The sequence below is a fragment of the Erinaceus europaeus genome, chromosome 12 (genome assembly GCF_950295315.1).
Source record: "Erinaceus europaeus chromosome 12, mEriEur2.1, whole genome shotgun sequence".
Lineage (NCBI taxonomy): Eukaryota > Metazoa > Chordata > Mammalia > Eulipotyphla > Erinaceidae > Erinaceus > Erinaceus europaeus.
Genome location: NC_080173.1, coordinates 48,164,469 through 48,179,743, shown reverse-complemented (window position 1 = coordinate 48,179,743; position 15,275 = coordinate 48,164,469). Strand labels below are relative to the sequence as shown.

General features: G+C 43.4%; 1 protein-coding gene and 1 long non-coding RNA gene across 5 annotated transcripts in view; one reads left to right on the top strand and one right to left on the bottom strand.

Moving 5' to 3' along the window:
* The window catches only part of LOC103124755 (keratin, type I cuticular Ha8-like), a 43,103-nt gene extending 36,338 nt beyond the window's left edge, over nt 1-6,765 (bottom strand). The window contains exons 1-7 of one of the 3 annotated variants that reach the window (XM_007535498.2): nt 6,179-6,760; nt 5,906-5,988; nt 4,786-4,942; nt 4,289-4,450; nt 4,028-4,153; nt 3,365-3,585; nt 1,597-2,783 (exon numbers count right to left, since the gene is read on the bottom strand). In XM_007535498.2, coding sequence (XP_007535560.1) covers nt 2,657-2,783; nt 3,365-3,585; nt 4,028-4,153; nt 4,289-4,450; nt 4,786-4,942; nt 5,906-5,988; nt 6,179-6,661 — 1,359 coding nt within the window. In that variant the 5' untranslated portion in view covers nt 6,662-6,760 and the 3' untranslated portion in view covers nt 1,597-2,656. Of the gene's footprint in view, nt 1-1,596; nt 2,784-3,364; nt 3,586-4,027; nt 4,154-4,288; nt 4,451-4,785; nt 4,943-5,905; nt 5,989-6,178 lie in introns of those variants that run through there. The other 2 variants (XM_060203512.1, XM_060203513.1) reach the window with 2 other exon arrangements.
* Nucleotides 1-15,275, top strand: part of LOC132541926 (uncharacterized) — a 75,641-nt gene that overhangs the window by 39,992 nt on the left and 20,374 nt on the right. Inside the window, exon 2 of one of the 2 annotated variants that reach the window (XR_009553037.1) lies at nt 13,521-13,680. The exons of the other annotated variant lie outside the window; for it this stretch is intronic. This is a non-coding gene — a long non-coding RNA (uncharacterized LOC132541926). The remainder of the gene's footprint in view (nt 1-13,520; nt 13,681-15,275) is intronic. 2 annotated transcript variants of the gene reach the window in all.

Genomic DNA, 15,275 nt, shown 5'->3' with positions numbered 1-15,275 from the left:
CTATTGTGAGTCTCTCTCAACCGAGGTGAGCAAAGGGGTGAAACTCAGACTTAGTTCTTTCCTTCTTGACTCTCAGGCCCACAAAACCTCACTGCCTCTCTTCATTACTGCAGGCCACATGGCCGCTTACTTTAAGATTCACTTACTCAAAGTTCATAGAGGAGAACACACCTTATCACACACTTCTAGCAGTGCCCTTTGATGTCCTTAATTTGCTTATCTTATCTCTATCTTGCCTTAACTGGTTCAACCCCTCTCCTCCCCTCAAAAGCCTTTGGGTAATTAAATGCCTGCATCAGGAGACTAATTATCTTGAGCTTTATGTATCTGCATCAATTCTTGTCATACCAGCCCCCTACCATAGGGGCAAGCTGACCTTTAAGAAACTTGTAATTTCTGACATATTTGAATAATGTTCCTTGTTTGGTTTTCTATTTAAATCTTTGCCCACCTGCTAATAAATGAGATCTGAGATCTGAGCACATTGCAGTCTCCCCAGTGTCTTTACTTCGTGTCATCCCTTGCGTGAGTGAGAAAGAACTGGTCCGTTACCTTTCTCCTGGAGATCACCCCACCAGAAAGCCGACAGAAATTGACAGTTGTTTCAATATTATTTTAATCCCTGGGTTGAAGCACAGTGGCTTAAAAGCCTCTTTTGTTCTTTTTCTTCCCTATAGGCTATGGATGGGAGCCTAAGGGCTTTTAAACTATAAGTAGGCTTCTTAGCTTAATCACTGACTCCTGACCAAGAGATAAAGCAGAGTGGGGTAGAGATAATCCAGTGGTTATGCAAAGAGTCTTTCACAGCCCCACCACTAGGCTAATGAGGTATAGATTTTCTCCTTCGTTTCCTTGTTACTTCTCTGTCCTCTGGGGTCAGCACAGGGCCTCCCTGCTGCTGCTCCAGATTCTGAGGGCAGTAGCAATGGAGACTCACAGTTGCATTTGTTGAGTCTCAGGGGATTCCTCTCCTCCCTTTAGCCATCCCCTTGTTGGTGAAACAGACTGGAGGTGTTGTCTCAACTGGTAACCTGCTGGACTGTTACCAGCCACTTAATCTCTCCCTAGGCTCCTCTCTGTCATGAGCCATACATGTTTGCACTCACCAGTGATTTGGTGGGTTCCTGAAGTCCTTCTAGTCCTGTCTTGTTGCGTTCCCAGGTGGTCTCCTTTGGTATTCCTAAGCTGACCCAGGAGAGGAGAAAAGAGGAGAGGAGAGGAGAGGAGAGGAACACCTATTTATTTATTTTCCCTTTTGTTGCCCTTGTTGTTTTTTATTGTTGTTGTAGTTATTATTGTTGTTGTTACTGATGTCATCATTGCTGGATAGGACAGAGAGAAATGGAGCAAGGAGGGGTAGATAGAGAGGGGAAGAGAAAGATAGACACCTGCAGACCTGCTTCCTCCTTTTCTGAGTATTTTCTCTCTGCTCTATCACTTAGAATCCATGAAAGATATAAAATAAGATTCATAGGAAAGATATCATTGTTTTCATTTAATAGTGGAGGAGGGGGCTGAGGTTTGGGCATGTTCAATAAATAATAAATCTCAAGTTCCACAACAAATCAAAGATAAAGTCAGAACAAGAGGCATTGATTCTTTCAACAGATGTTTATTAAGCATCTATTCTGTACCAAGCAGTGGGCTGGGCTATAGGGAAGCAGCAGTGGACAAATGCTAATCTTCAATTATTCTGACACCTGAATACCAAGAATGATGGGGGAACACTCCAGAGAGAAGGAAGAGTAGGTACAGGTCTCCAAGCTGGGATGTGGTAATAAAGAGGGAAATTAGGAAGACAGAACATGGAATCATAGGAAATTAGAAGGCATACAAAGCTTCAAAATATGGCTATTTTGTAGCTTTCATTGCCCTAAAAGATCATACCCATATATAGCCAGGGTGAGTATCAAAGAAATAAAATTTTTATTCAAACTTTACTGTAAAATTGGCTCAAAAGAATGGATGTAGGTAGATACCATGAGAGTCCAGATGTAGAGAGAGAGAGAGAGAGAGAGAAGATGCTTAACCTGAAAGTCCCCTTTATGTAGCAAGAGGCAAGCCTGGTCCTTTGTCAAAGACAGGAGCTCAGTGAAGAAAAAGTTATATTTGATAAAGAAAAATTGTCCCCACCTAGAGAGGAAATTGAACTAACTTCTGAATTAGGGTGGTAGAAAGAAGAGGGAAAGTAATAGAAGAAGCATTGGCCAGATAGGTGGCTTCTAATTTGGTTCTCCACTTCCGTGGGACCACTGTACTGGAGATGTTAGAAAAAGAACTTATAATTTCAAGGGAGGAATCCCAAACATTGACATTTGTTCTTCACTTGTTGCTAACTAAAAATTTATGAAGTTCAGATCAGTGTATTTGGGATACCCTGAAGATGCTTTTTCAACTGAGTTTCATTCTGGAGAGCTTACAGCATAGACATTCTAAGTCACCACTGGTGATTAGACCCAGACAATGAGGGAATGGAGAGAATGTGAAAAAATGAGATTCTGAAAAGGAGGGCTTCCACCAAGATTCCATTTTTCCTGCTATCTTCTGTTCTCTGGTCAGGTTCAGACACATAGAATGTCATCCATAGTTAAGAACCAGATGTCTGAGGTATCAAACAGCTATTTTCCCTCAGGCAACCCTGCTGGGTCATAAGCATTCAGAACCGACACCCAGTGCTGACTCCACAGGTTGACCCACAAGTGCTCCTGGGAGCACAACTTGAACGAGGAGTACAGGAGGGCGCCACACAGCTGGGAGGTGTGGAGCATGGGTTGCAGGGGAGCCTGTAGAGAAACAGAAAACAGAAGTGGTTTTAGAGACAGCGAGTAAGTGGAGGTCTCAGAGGTGTGTATGGAGCCCTGGACAGGATTCCCTACTTCAAAGCCACAGAACAGAACCCCAACAGTAGCCCAGGGCATGGGTCCCCACGATGAACTTCTAAGGTTACACAAGGTGACGTCAGAAATATAAGTTAAATAAGTTTTCTACTGAATCGACGAGTCAAGATCTAGTTCACAAGGTGGAAAATAAAATCAATAGTGAGGACATAGGAGGAAAAACAAATCCCAAGCCTGATAGATCTCTAGTCAAGTGTTCATTTTATAAACAACCACATTTCTTGGACCCAAGAAACCCCACTGGAAATAGGGCAGATGCCAGCCTCCATCCATATGGACACTCATCCTCTGCACACTCTTTCCTTTCTACCACTACTATGGGGTGAGTGCAGAAGTAGTCCTGACACCCTAAGCAGGATCACTGAGTCTGCTTCTTAAATGGTAGAACTTCCCTCATCCTGAGAAGCACATAACCCATGAGAACTGGGGAAAATGATTTGACAAGAACTGCCTCAATCAACACATACTTGCAGTCCTCGCTCTCCAGAAGGTTCCGGTATGTGGCAATCTCACACTCCAGACGGGCCTTCACGTCCAGCAGCACCTGGTACTCCTGGTTCTGCCGCTCCAGGTCAGCCCGGATCTCGGACAGCTGCTCCTCCACAGTGCTGATCAGGCTCTGCATCTGGGCCAGCTCAGTGCCAAAGCGCTCCTCAGCCTCGCACAAGGAGTTCTGCAGGCAGTCTTTCTATCATAGGGAATAATGGGGCAAGGGACATGTATGACGCAAAATTCACACAGGAAAATCATCATCAAATTGGTGAGCCATGGTCCAAACTCCAAACTGTACCTAAAGTTGTAAGACATTTCCTGAGCTCTAGATGAATCATTGCCAATGGGACCATGATATTGCTAAAAAATTCTAACTGGAAGAAGTCATTCCTGTTTATTCCTATATCTTTCAATAGGCTCCCAGGAAATGCTATGGAATGAGAGCCAGACCACATGCTGTATTCTTAGGAAAATGAAGTGGATATTTAGGAAGAACCACCCAGCCAGCTGTACAGGACATAGAGCCTGTGCTCTGACTACTGTTAATAGAAGTGATTACTGAGAATTCTAGGAGATTGAATCTAAGAGAGGCTCATACCCTGTACACACCAGTGGGATAAGAGAAAGGGGGCCCCTACCAGGTTGTGCTGGGCTTGGCGCTCCACCTCCAGGGCATTCACTGTGCAGCGCAGCTCCAGGATCTCCGACTGGCAGCATTGCAGCTCCTCAGAGCAGGACGTGGCCTGCAGGCTGATGCCTTCAGACTGAAGCACAGGTGCACAGAGACATGCTCAGCCCACACACACACACACACACACACACACACACACACACACACACACACACACACATGCAACCTCCCTCAGAGGCCTCCCTCTCCACTCAGCAGGCCCCCTCACCTGAGCCTGGAACCACTGCTCCACATCTTGGCGATTGGTCTCCACCATGGCCTCATACTGGCACCGCATGTCCGCCAGCACCCTGCTCAGGTCCACAGTGGGCTCAGTGTCCAGCTCAATGCGAAGCTTGTCCCCCAGCTGGGACTTCAGAATCTTCACTTCCTGCAGGCACAGGAGGGCCCCACCCACACTGACTAAAGGCACTCTGTGCAGAGCAGAGAGCATCTGTCTCCCCCACCTCTGGCAAGCACATAAGGGACTCCTCCTCCCCCTGCCCCATGTGCTCTGTGCAAGGTCTCACCCAGGGCCCCAGGACAAGAGCCCCCCAAAGCCACAAGGCAAATCCTGAGACTCAGCCTGACTCTCACACCCAGATCAGCCCAAGGTCCTGAGGCCAAGTGGTCTCAGGTTCTGATCTTCTCACAAGGGGTGGGAGGGGCTCCCTTTCCTACACAGTGCCCTCCCCTATGAGTGAGCCTGCAGCTCCAGGACCAGACCTGCTCATGGTTGCTCTTGAGGGAGAGCTGCTCCTCCTTCAGAGACTCTTGCTGGGCCTCCAGGTCGGCCTTGGCCAGGGTCAGGTCATCCATGAGCTTGTGCATCCCGCACATGTCTGCCTCTACCACCTGGCGCAGGGAGTGCTCGCTCTCGTGCCTTCCACCACAGGAGAACACAGTCAACCTCACGCCAGGGAGAGCCCACTCACTGCCCCTGCTCCCCCCACTCCTCCAGCTTGGATCTGTATTTACTCTGAGCTCCGCAGCAAACTCAGAGATGAATTAGACAAAGACTCTCCTCTTAGCTTTTGGCCTGATGAAACATTCATGAAATTTATCATTTTATCCATGTATATTGAGACAACTTTGATTTAGAAAAATAGTGGCTAAGTCTAGTATCACATGTCTAAGAGTGCAGTAAGGGTTCACACAGCTGCATGAGTTAGCTGACTGGGGCAAGAGTCGCAGGTGTCTGGTCATTTATCTGCTCCCTATTCCTTATATTAGGCTGAATTTTTTGAACTTTACAAAAAATTATTATCTTTATTTATTATTAATAGAGACAGCAAGAAATCAAGAGGGAATAGGTGATAGAGAGACAGAGACAAAGAGACACCTGCAACACTCACAAAGCTTTCCCCCTGCATTGGGGACCAGGGGCTCAAACCTGAGCCCTTTCACACTGTGATGTGTGCACTAAATCAGGTGTGCTACCACCTGGATCCTTAGACTGCTTTTCCATCTGTCATCTTGCTCCAAAGAATTTGCTGGTTCCTGAAGGCTCCTTATGGAAAACTGTATATTGTTTAAGTGGCGTCCCTTGTTACATATGAAACTCATGACTGTCCTTGTTTGGCTTGTTCCTGAAATCACTTTACTTTTCTCCTGGTTAATGAACTCAGACTAGTTTATTAGACCATTTAAGGGAAATAAAGGAAGGAAGTTATAGCATGCATACCTATTTTCTCTATTTTTCTCATCTATCTTCCATTACTTTTGGTTATACTACTTTTACAAGAAGAAAGAAACAGAAAAGTAAGTTTCTTATTCAAGAATTATTTGGTGTTGGGGTTTGTGCTGGAAGAAAGTGTCACTCTGACCTTCTTTCAACATTACTTACTTGATTCTAAAGTCATCAGCAGCCAGCTTGGCATTGTCAATCTGGATAACCAGCCTGGCATTTTCTGCCTTGCTGCACAGGAGCTATGGAAACCAGGAAAACACTTGACACACAAACCATTACATTCCCAGCTATAACTCTACATGTGTGCCTACATCTGAGACTGAAGAAAATCCCAAACCTGGAGCTCCTTGAGCCATCAGTGGCCTGGTTTACCAGGACCCCCCATGACCCTCAGACCAGCCCACCCCACCTAGCTGCGCCCACACTCACCCTCTGCTGGAGCTCCTCAATGGTGCGGAAGTAACTCTGGTAGTCCGGGCACAGGCTAGGCTCCTGGCATTTGCTCCACTCAAGGATCTTGGTCTCCAGCTCCGCATTCTCCCGCTCCAGCTGACGCACCTTCTCCAGGTAGTTGGCCAGACGGTCATTCAGGAACTGCATGGTCACCTTCTCATGGCCGTTCAGGGTGCCTTCTCCATAGGCCCCGCAGCTCCCAATGTTGCCTGGGATGTCACAAGTCCCTGGCAAGGGGCAAGCACTATGGCAGCTGTTGGGCAGACAGAGACTGGGTCTGCCCAGAGGGGTGGGAGGCACACGGATTCGGTTGGCATGTGCCATGGTGGCCAGCAGGCATGGGGAAACAGCTTCTGCCACAGGATGGCACCCAGTTTCAGTGGGAGGCATGCAGACGTTTCTTACTCCAGGAAGCCTGCTGCTACCCAGACAGTGGACAGAGCTGATGCAGGAGGTCATGGTATCAGGCAGCACTTCACAGGTTGTTGAGAATAGCTGAGAAATCCAGGCCACTGAGTATGACAACCCCTTCCTTCCCAGCCCTTTTATACCCCATTTCAGGTGGGTGTTGACACAGTTCTTTGCCCTTGATTTGCTTTGACCGCCTTGATTCTATGCTTGTTGCACTGTCATCCTGTTACTCAGCTCTTGAGTTTTACCTTTAGGAGTTCCTTGCCTCATTAAAAGAATGCTGATGAATGAGGTGCCTCTTGGCTCTTTGATATAAGTTTGGCTACTAGAGAGTGGTCAGAAGCTTTTTGATTTTTTTTTTCAAAGAACAAACTCCTTTTTAGCCATCAAATATTTACACCTTGATTAGGGTTCATCTCCATATTGAAGGCTTGACTACTCATATTGGTCACTGGAATTTCAGGAGAGATTAGCTGCTAAGATACAATTGCAGTCACCTGGGTTAAGACTAAATATACCTCCCTGTACAGGGAAAAACTGACCCTTATAGATATTTTTGTTTTCAGGAAGGTGTCTTTGTAGGCATCTGGTTTTTAAGAATTTCTTCTTTCCTCAGTTTTATGTCTTTCAGATTCACTATAATGGTCAAAGAGATGAGACTTAGACAAGTTTATTTACTGAACAGACATGCCCTGAGACATCTAATAAGCCAGAGCCCTGCTATAACATAGCATGTAGTTGATCAAACAGAACATAGCCCCTGCTCATTACAAAGTCACCATAACAATGCTATTTTTTCAAACTATTTGAAAACTAGGTGGTGTTTCAGTAAGGTATCTGAGAAGTTCTTCTGTATGAGGGTGACTCTGAAAACAATACCTTAATCAAATCATAAAAAATGAGCTCTAGTATCTAGTAACAAAAATGAACAATAGTCATTTTGAATCCCGAAGACTTGACTATAAATCTTCATGGACATTGAGTTATCATAGGCTTGTGAAGTTCTATCAAGTCAAGACTCACTGTGTGATCTCTTCATGCCTTAATTCCTTAGCATGTATGGTGGAATACCTACCACATGTGCTTGTGAGGTAGAGCTAATCCTCTTTAATCCTGCCTGACAACTTGTGAAATGGATATTCTTACCTTAATTTCACATAACGAATGCATCGAGAACCAGAGATGTAGATTCATTTTTTCCCAGACTAACCCCATTATAATGTCACAAATTCTGTTCTCAGTGTCATTTTATCAACTCCTGAACCTAATTTTGTTCTCTTCATCTTGCCGCACACACCCCTATGGTCCAACCCATCTTCCAACAAAGCAATTCTATCACTGCCAGAACAAGACATATTAAGAGATCTAGAACCGAACAAAAAAAATGAAATTAATAAATAAAACAAGAATCTGACTCTCTGATTCCTGTAGTGCCTCAGAAAATGCGCAAATTGAAGCAAAAAAGAAATAGGACAAGATTTCTCTAAGAACCATACAGAAAGATGATCAGGAGAAATTCCAGGAGTTTTTTAAAAAAATGATTATGTGCATCTTATACCCCACTAGCTCTTAGTATCAGAAAACCAAGAGAATTAACTCTGGAGATATCAAAATGTTTCCTCTCAAAACTTGACAGATGAGCTAGACTTAAAACTGAGGAAGACCTAACACAGATTCAGAAACCCAACTTGTTATGACTAGATCTTTGAGGAAATAAAATTTTTCTAGAGCTCTGATTATCAAACAAAAGCTGAACAAACATGTCTATAAGGACTAGATAGGCTGTCTGAGTCCTATCAAGAAGAAATACAGAATTTGAGAATTCTTCTCAGATTGAGTTTCCCTGGAAAGGTAGCTAGTGGTCAGTTCTGACCTAAGGTTTACTCAGAGTTCATCAAAGAATAACCCTTAACAAACACCACAATTAAGAAATTAACACCCTTCCAGGCCACCGTAACCCCCAGGTGCCTCAGGACACAATCTGCATATGTTGCATCTTCAAATGCCCCTTTGTTACACTCAACCTCATCACACAGCAACAAGCTTCTCTATAAAACCAAAGGCTAGATTTTTAAAGTCATTTTTGATTTACTAAATACTACCTACCTTTTCATCTTATTCTCTAGTAGAGTTTATTCTATTGACAAAACCAAGATTTGTGTCATGTAAATACATTTGTCACTTTATAGCACCCCTAACAAAGTTTTACATGTCCAGATGACATGTCTCTGCTGGAGCTTAGACATTGTCTTGACTTTGGTTTCTACTGACCGATATTTTGCATAATGGCACTGATGCTGAGCATCCCTTTAAAGTTGTTTGAGTCCATTGATTTGCATTTTTCTCAAAGGAAGTAAGTGTAGGATGAGATTCTTGCCATCATATCTAAGATGATGGTTCCTTCCAACCTTTTAAAAGGTGCCACAGGTGCCTCTGGTGGCAGTATACAAGTCAGGATCATTGACAAGAAATGGTAAGAATAAAAGGTTTTAGTCAATGACAGGCTAGATACACAATAATATATGTACATTTGTGCTCAAAATCCTCTGCACTGATTCTGACTTTAGAAATACTAACGTTGAAAGCAGGTAGTTATGCACCCAGTTGAGCACACACATTACCATGCACAAAGATTTGGATTTAAGTCCCCAGTCCCTACCTTCAGGGGGAAGCTTCATTAGTGGCAAAGCAGGACTGCTGGTGTCTCACTGTCTCTCTCCCTCTCTATCTTCCCCTCCCAATTTTTCTCTGTCCTGTGAAATTAAATAAATAAATATTTTAATTAAATCATAAAAAAGAGACACTAATGTCTAGAGGCAGGAAATCTAGTATAGGTGAAAACGGGGGTACCATGGTTTCTATGGTGAAGTGGTGCTATTTTCAAACACAGTGTTGACACTAATGGGTGAATTTCAGTCAATGAAAGAGAAAGGTCTAAAATTGTAGGCTTGGCATCTAGAATTTGTACCTAACTCACAACCTACCTTTTTCTGTGCCATGGATAATGTTGCAGGAAGATGCATGGAAGCATCCAGGAATGGTGCCTTTTGGGGAGAAATCACCTATCACACACTGCAGTGGATTCAAAGACTGAAGACATCTGCTGTTTGTAGATCCTTGTTTGTCATGTCTTCTATACATTGGGAAGTAGTGCCAAAAATAAACATTGGTCAAAAAACAGATGGGACTGATGATTATGTTAAGTGAAATAAGTAAAGAGATGAAAGACACCTCCCAGACTGTCTCCCTCATATGTGAAATATAAGTAACTAAAACAGATGATCTTTCAAACATTAGGAACCAAACTTAAATATTATGAAAATTGGTGGTTATCAGAGAGAAAGGTGGGCACTGGAACTTTGGTGACTGGTGCAGGGAATTGTGCATACACATGTGTAAATGTGAAATTATATCCCTGAATATTATAATTCTTAATGAATGTTAAATCAATGATAATAAAAATTTTTAAACTGTAGTAATTATCAGAAGGAAGGTGAAAGGGGCACTGGACTTTGGTGGTAGGCACCGTGAATTCTACACAGATGTATACAACTATAGTTTGGAAATCTTACAATTCTGTAAGCCAGCGTTAAGTCACATTTTTATATATGGCATTCTTTTACACACTTTTTTAAATTTCTTTATTGGGGAATTAGTGTTTTACATTTGACAGTAAATACAATAGTTTGTACATGCATAACACTTCCCAGTTTTCCATATAACAATACAACTCCCACTAGGTCCTCTGTCATCCTTTTTGGACCTGTATTCTCCCCCCACATACCCACCCACCCCAGAGTCTTTCACTTTGGTGCAATACGCCAATTCCAGTTCAGGTTCTTCTTGTGTTTTCTCTTCTGATCTTGTTTTTCAACTTCTTCCTGAGAGTGAGATCATCCCATATTCATCCTTCTGTTTCTGACTTATTTCATTTAACATGAATTTTTCAAGGTCCATCCAAGATCAGCTGAAAATGGTGAAGTCACCATTTTTTATAGCTGAGTAGTATTCCACTGTGTATATACATCACAACTTGCTCAGTCATTCATCTGTTATTGGGCACATGGGTTGCTTCCAGGTTTTGGCTGTTACAAATTGTGCTGTCAAGAACCTATGTGTACACAGATTTGGATGGGTGTATTGGGTTCCTTAGGATATATCCCCAGGAAATGAATTGCAGGATCATAGGGCAGGTCCATTTCTAGCCTTCTGAGAGTTCTCCAGACTGCTCCACAGAAGCTGGACCAATTGACATTCCCACCAGCAGTGCAGGAGGGCTCCTTTGACCCCACAACCTCTCCAGCATTTGTTGCTGTTACCTTTTCTGATGTATGATATTCTCACAAGAGTGAAGTGGTATCTCATTGTCTTTATTTGCATTTCTTTGACAATCAAAGACTTGGAGCATTTTTTCATGTGTTTCTCGGCCTTTTGGATCTCTTCTGTGGTGAATATTCTGTCCATGTCCTCTCCCCATTTTTGGATGGGGTTATTTGTTTTCTTGTTGTTGAGTTTGGCAAGCTCTTTGTATATGTTGGTTATTAGCCTCTTGTCTGTTGTATGGCATGTAAAGATCTTCTCCCATTCTGTGAGGGGTCTCTTGGTTTGGGTAGTGGTTTCTTTTGCTGTGCAGAAGCTTTTTAATTTGATGTAGTCCCATAGATTTATGCTTGCCTTAGTCTTCTTTGTAATTGGATTTGTTTCATTGAAGATGTCTTTAAAATTTATGCAGAAAAGAGTTCTGCCAATATTTTCCTCTAAGTATCTGATAGTTTCCGGTCTAACATTCAAGTCCTTGATCCATTTGGAATTTATTTTTGTATTTGGTGAAATACAGTGGCTCAGTTTCATTCTTCTGCATGTTTAACCCATGTTTTCCAACACCATTTGTTGAAGAGACTCTGCTTTCCTCATTTAATAGTCTGGGCACTTTTGTCAAAGATTATATGTCTATAGGTGTAGGGGCTTATTTCCAGGCTCTCAATTCTATTCCACTGGTCAGTGTGTCTATCCACACACATATTTTGTTTATTTGATGAGATGGAGAGAAAAGAAATTGAGAGGTAAGCAAGAGATAGAAAGGGAAAGAGAAATACACCTGCAACATGGCTCCACTGCTCATGAAGCCTCCCCCTGCAGGTAGGTACAGGGGCCTTGACTCTGAATCCTTGCACTTGGGAATATGTGCACTCAACCAGATGCACCACCACCCAGCCACCCCATGAACCATTTTAAAGCTTAGTGCTTTCAGAAAAATAGAAATAGGAATGACTTATACAGTGATATGTCAATTAATTGCTAACTGCTAAGAAAATCATTGTTAGGTTTTGTCATTGTGTCTTACAATACATTTACACAGATCTAGATTGTCTACACCACACAGGGTATATAGAAGACTGACTGCTATGTATCCAGTCTGTTACTGAACAAAACACTTGTGTGGCACAACATTTTAAACAATGCCTGCATGCTCACTTACAATGAAGAAATGCACGCTCGTAGAATAACGATATGTCCTTTTAACTTTTAGATATTTTTTAATTGGATAGATTTTATGTTGGCTAGAGTGTTGGGAGCCAGGTCCCATCAGATCCCCTATATGGAAGGGTAAGCAGGTCTGATTATTATCTTCCACCACTGCTCATGGGCAGAGGGACTGAGCACCCTGGAGGGTGGTATCTGTGAGTCTGGGGCTTTCCACTGACTACATCACTTGCTGCTCTAAGATCTCTTCTATCCACTGGGGAATAAGTTTCTGATGCTGACCTTTCCCTAGCTAAGGGAAGCTGATCATATCAGAGACCCCTGATTTCCCTAGCTAAGGGTTAGGGTTAGGGTTAGGGTTAGGGTTAGGGTTAGGGTTAGGGTTAGGGTTAGGGTTAGGGTTCCCTTCCCCAAGGGAAGCTGATCATATCAGAGACCCCTGATTCTCATTGATCTAGTAAGGGAGAGAAATAAACATTTTGTCATCACCCAGAGGGAAATGGGGAGGAGAAAATCTCAGGATTATTTCTCTCATAGAATCTTTAAATTGGAAGTGAACTGTGAACCAAGGCATCAGGACCCATGATGCACAGACCCTCTTTCTTGTCCTCAACCACCACGCTCTTCCCAGCAACATGGAATCTGAGGCCCTTTATCTACCAGAGTAGGGTGAGAGATAACTCCAAGTCTTGGCAATAGCAGTGAGTGGCAGGAGAACCAATCAGACAAGGTCGAATTCTTTGGCTCTTTCTCCCCACAGGATAATCTCCTTCTAGGCCTGACAAGGTAGTGTTGGGGCTTTGTTTTCATGAAAAAAGCGAATATTTCTACATCAGCTCTGCCACCAACTGGGTGGCACAAAGCAAGGCAGCTAGGGCTCTCTGGCCCCCAGTGTCCCATCTGAAAAGGCAGGCTCTGCAAAAGATCATGTGCTTGAGCTCATAAGACACAATACAAGTGAAAATTAAACTGTCGTGGTGTTTTGCACCAAAGCAAAGGACTCACTCTGGGAAGGGTGTGAGAAGGGGGATAGGAAGAAAAATTGGGGGGCCTATTACATGAAGAAATTGTATGCGTATGTCAGTTATTGCACTGTAAAGCATCAACCAACCCCTCAATAAAAAAATAAATAAAAGCCTTTTAAAAAGAAAATTACATTGTATTTTTAGCAACCCAAGATGCATAGACATCTATTCAGAGATCATGCTTTTCTTTTCTCTCCTGTCTCATTTTATCTCTCTTTCCTTGTCTCTGTCTCTCTTTCTCTCTTATCAAAACCCTCTGAAATGACTTTATGGCTCATCAGTGAGTCACAGCCATAGTTTAAAATATCCCTGGATCAGCGCCCCTTGTAACTCAGCAAAATCATCCGACAACAGTATAATCACACTCAGTGTGCAATTTGATTTGATTCATTGTCCAGGAATCAGAAGATATGCAGTTTCCCCAGTGCTTCAGAAGAAATGAACCATTATGGGGGATTCATGAAAATCAAAATGCAAATCTAAGTCCCAAGAAGCTACAGGGCAGCAAGAGAACCCCACTATGAGATGATCCATTTAGGAGAAGGACTTCAGCAACAGGTGAGGCATCTCCTGCCTTTCAATTGTGGTAGCAGGAGAGTCCCCTCACCACTATGTGCAGCCCATAGGCTCAAAGAGCTGTAGCTACAGAGGGTACAATAGTATGTCATGGAGTGCTCTTGTGTGTGACCTGATGGGTGGCCTATGGAGTGAAGGCATTCTGCAGCACAGTCACAGAGGGACAGTCCCTATCATGGCTCAGAAGAAAAAAACTAGAAAATAGACCTAGTCTCAATTGCTATCTCTTCCTTACTAGTTCTATGGGTGGAAATAAATTAAGTTCTCTGAACCCCATAGCCTCACATACAATAATAGAGACAGTAATGTCATCCTCACAGAATGTTCTAGGGCAAGTAGAAATAATGTACATGTGCAGTTAACCCCAAGTGACACAAGGTCAGCATCAGCCAACACTAATTCCACACTGTAGCAGCAGTGGGAGTGAATGGCAGCTTTCTTCATAGTGCAGAGATCACAAGGAAGGGAAATTCTGGAATCCATGGGGAGGGAGAAAACAACCCTCATCAGAGAAGGTTAGATTTTTCTGAAGCGCATTTAGGCAATCTCACAGCACAAGCCCCAAACAGACAGGCTAATGAGAGTGTTACAGTCAGTGCTGGGGATCAAATCTAAGGTCACAGGTATGTAAAGCATATGCTGTAACCACTGAGCAACCTCCCTACTCCCATTTTCCTTAATTAAATAAAGTGACTATTAAGAATCACCTTTGGGGGGCTGGGCAGTAGCATAGTGGGCTACGCACACATGGTGCAAAGCACAAGGACCAACATAAGGATCCCAGTTCAAGCCCCCGCCTCCCCACCTGCATGGGGGTCGCTTCACAAGCAGTGAAGCAGGTCTGCAGATATCTATCTTTCTCTCTCCCTGTCTTCCTCTCCTCTCTCAATTTCTCTCTGTCCTATCCAACAACAATGACAAGCAGTAACAACAATAGTAATAATAACAACAACAACAATAAATAACAGAGAAAAAATAGCCTCCAGGAGCAGTGGATTCATAGTGCAGGCACCGAGCCCCAGAAATAACCCTGGAGGCAAAAAAAAAAAAAAAAAAAAAAAGATCACATTTGAAGTAGGTCTCAAAATGTGTGCAGATTCAGAAAGCACCCAGCACATCATAAATACTCCATTCATGCATGTTCTTCCTGCCTTCTGGCCTTGGTCAAGGACATGACTAAGGGGGATTGAGATCAAGGGGGCTTGAGATCAAGGATAAGTGTAAGAGTGGAGAACCCAAGAGCTGGGGAGATAGCATAATGATTATGCAAAAGAATTTCATGCATGAGGCTCTGTGGTACCAGGTTCAATCCCCAGCACTACTATAAACCAGATCTGAGCAGTGCTCTAGCCTCTCTCTCTCTCTCTCTCTCTTTCCCTCCTTCCCTCCCTCCATCCCTCCCCCCACTCATTTTGCCTCAGGCTTCACTCTTCCTGGTTGACCCTCCACAATATCACATATACTTGCTATCCTCATCCTTCAGAAAGTCCCAGTATATGTTGATGTCACTCTCCAACCAGATCTGATGTCCAACAGCCCCTGGTACTCCTACTTCTGTCACTCCAAATCAGCCCCGA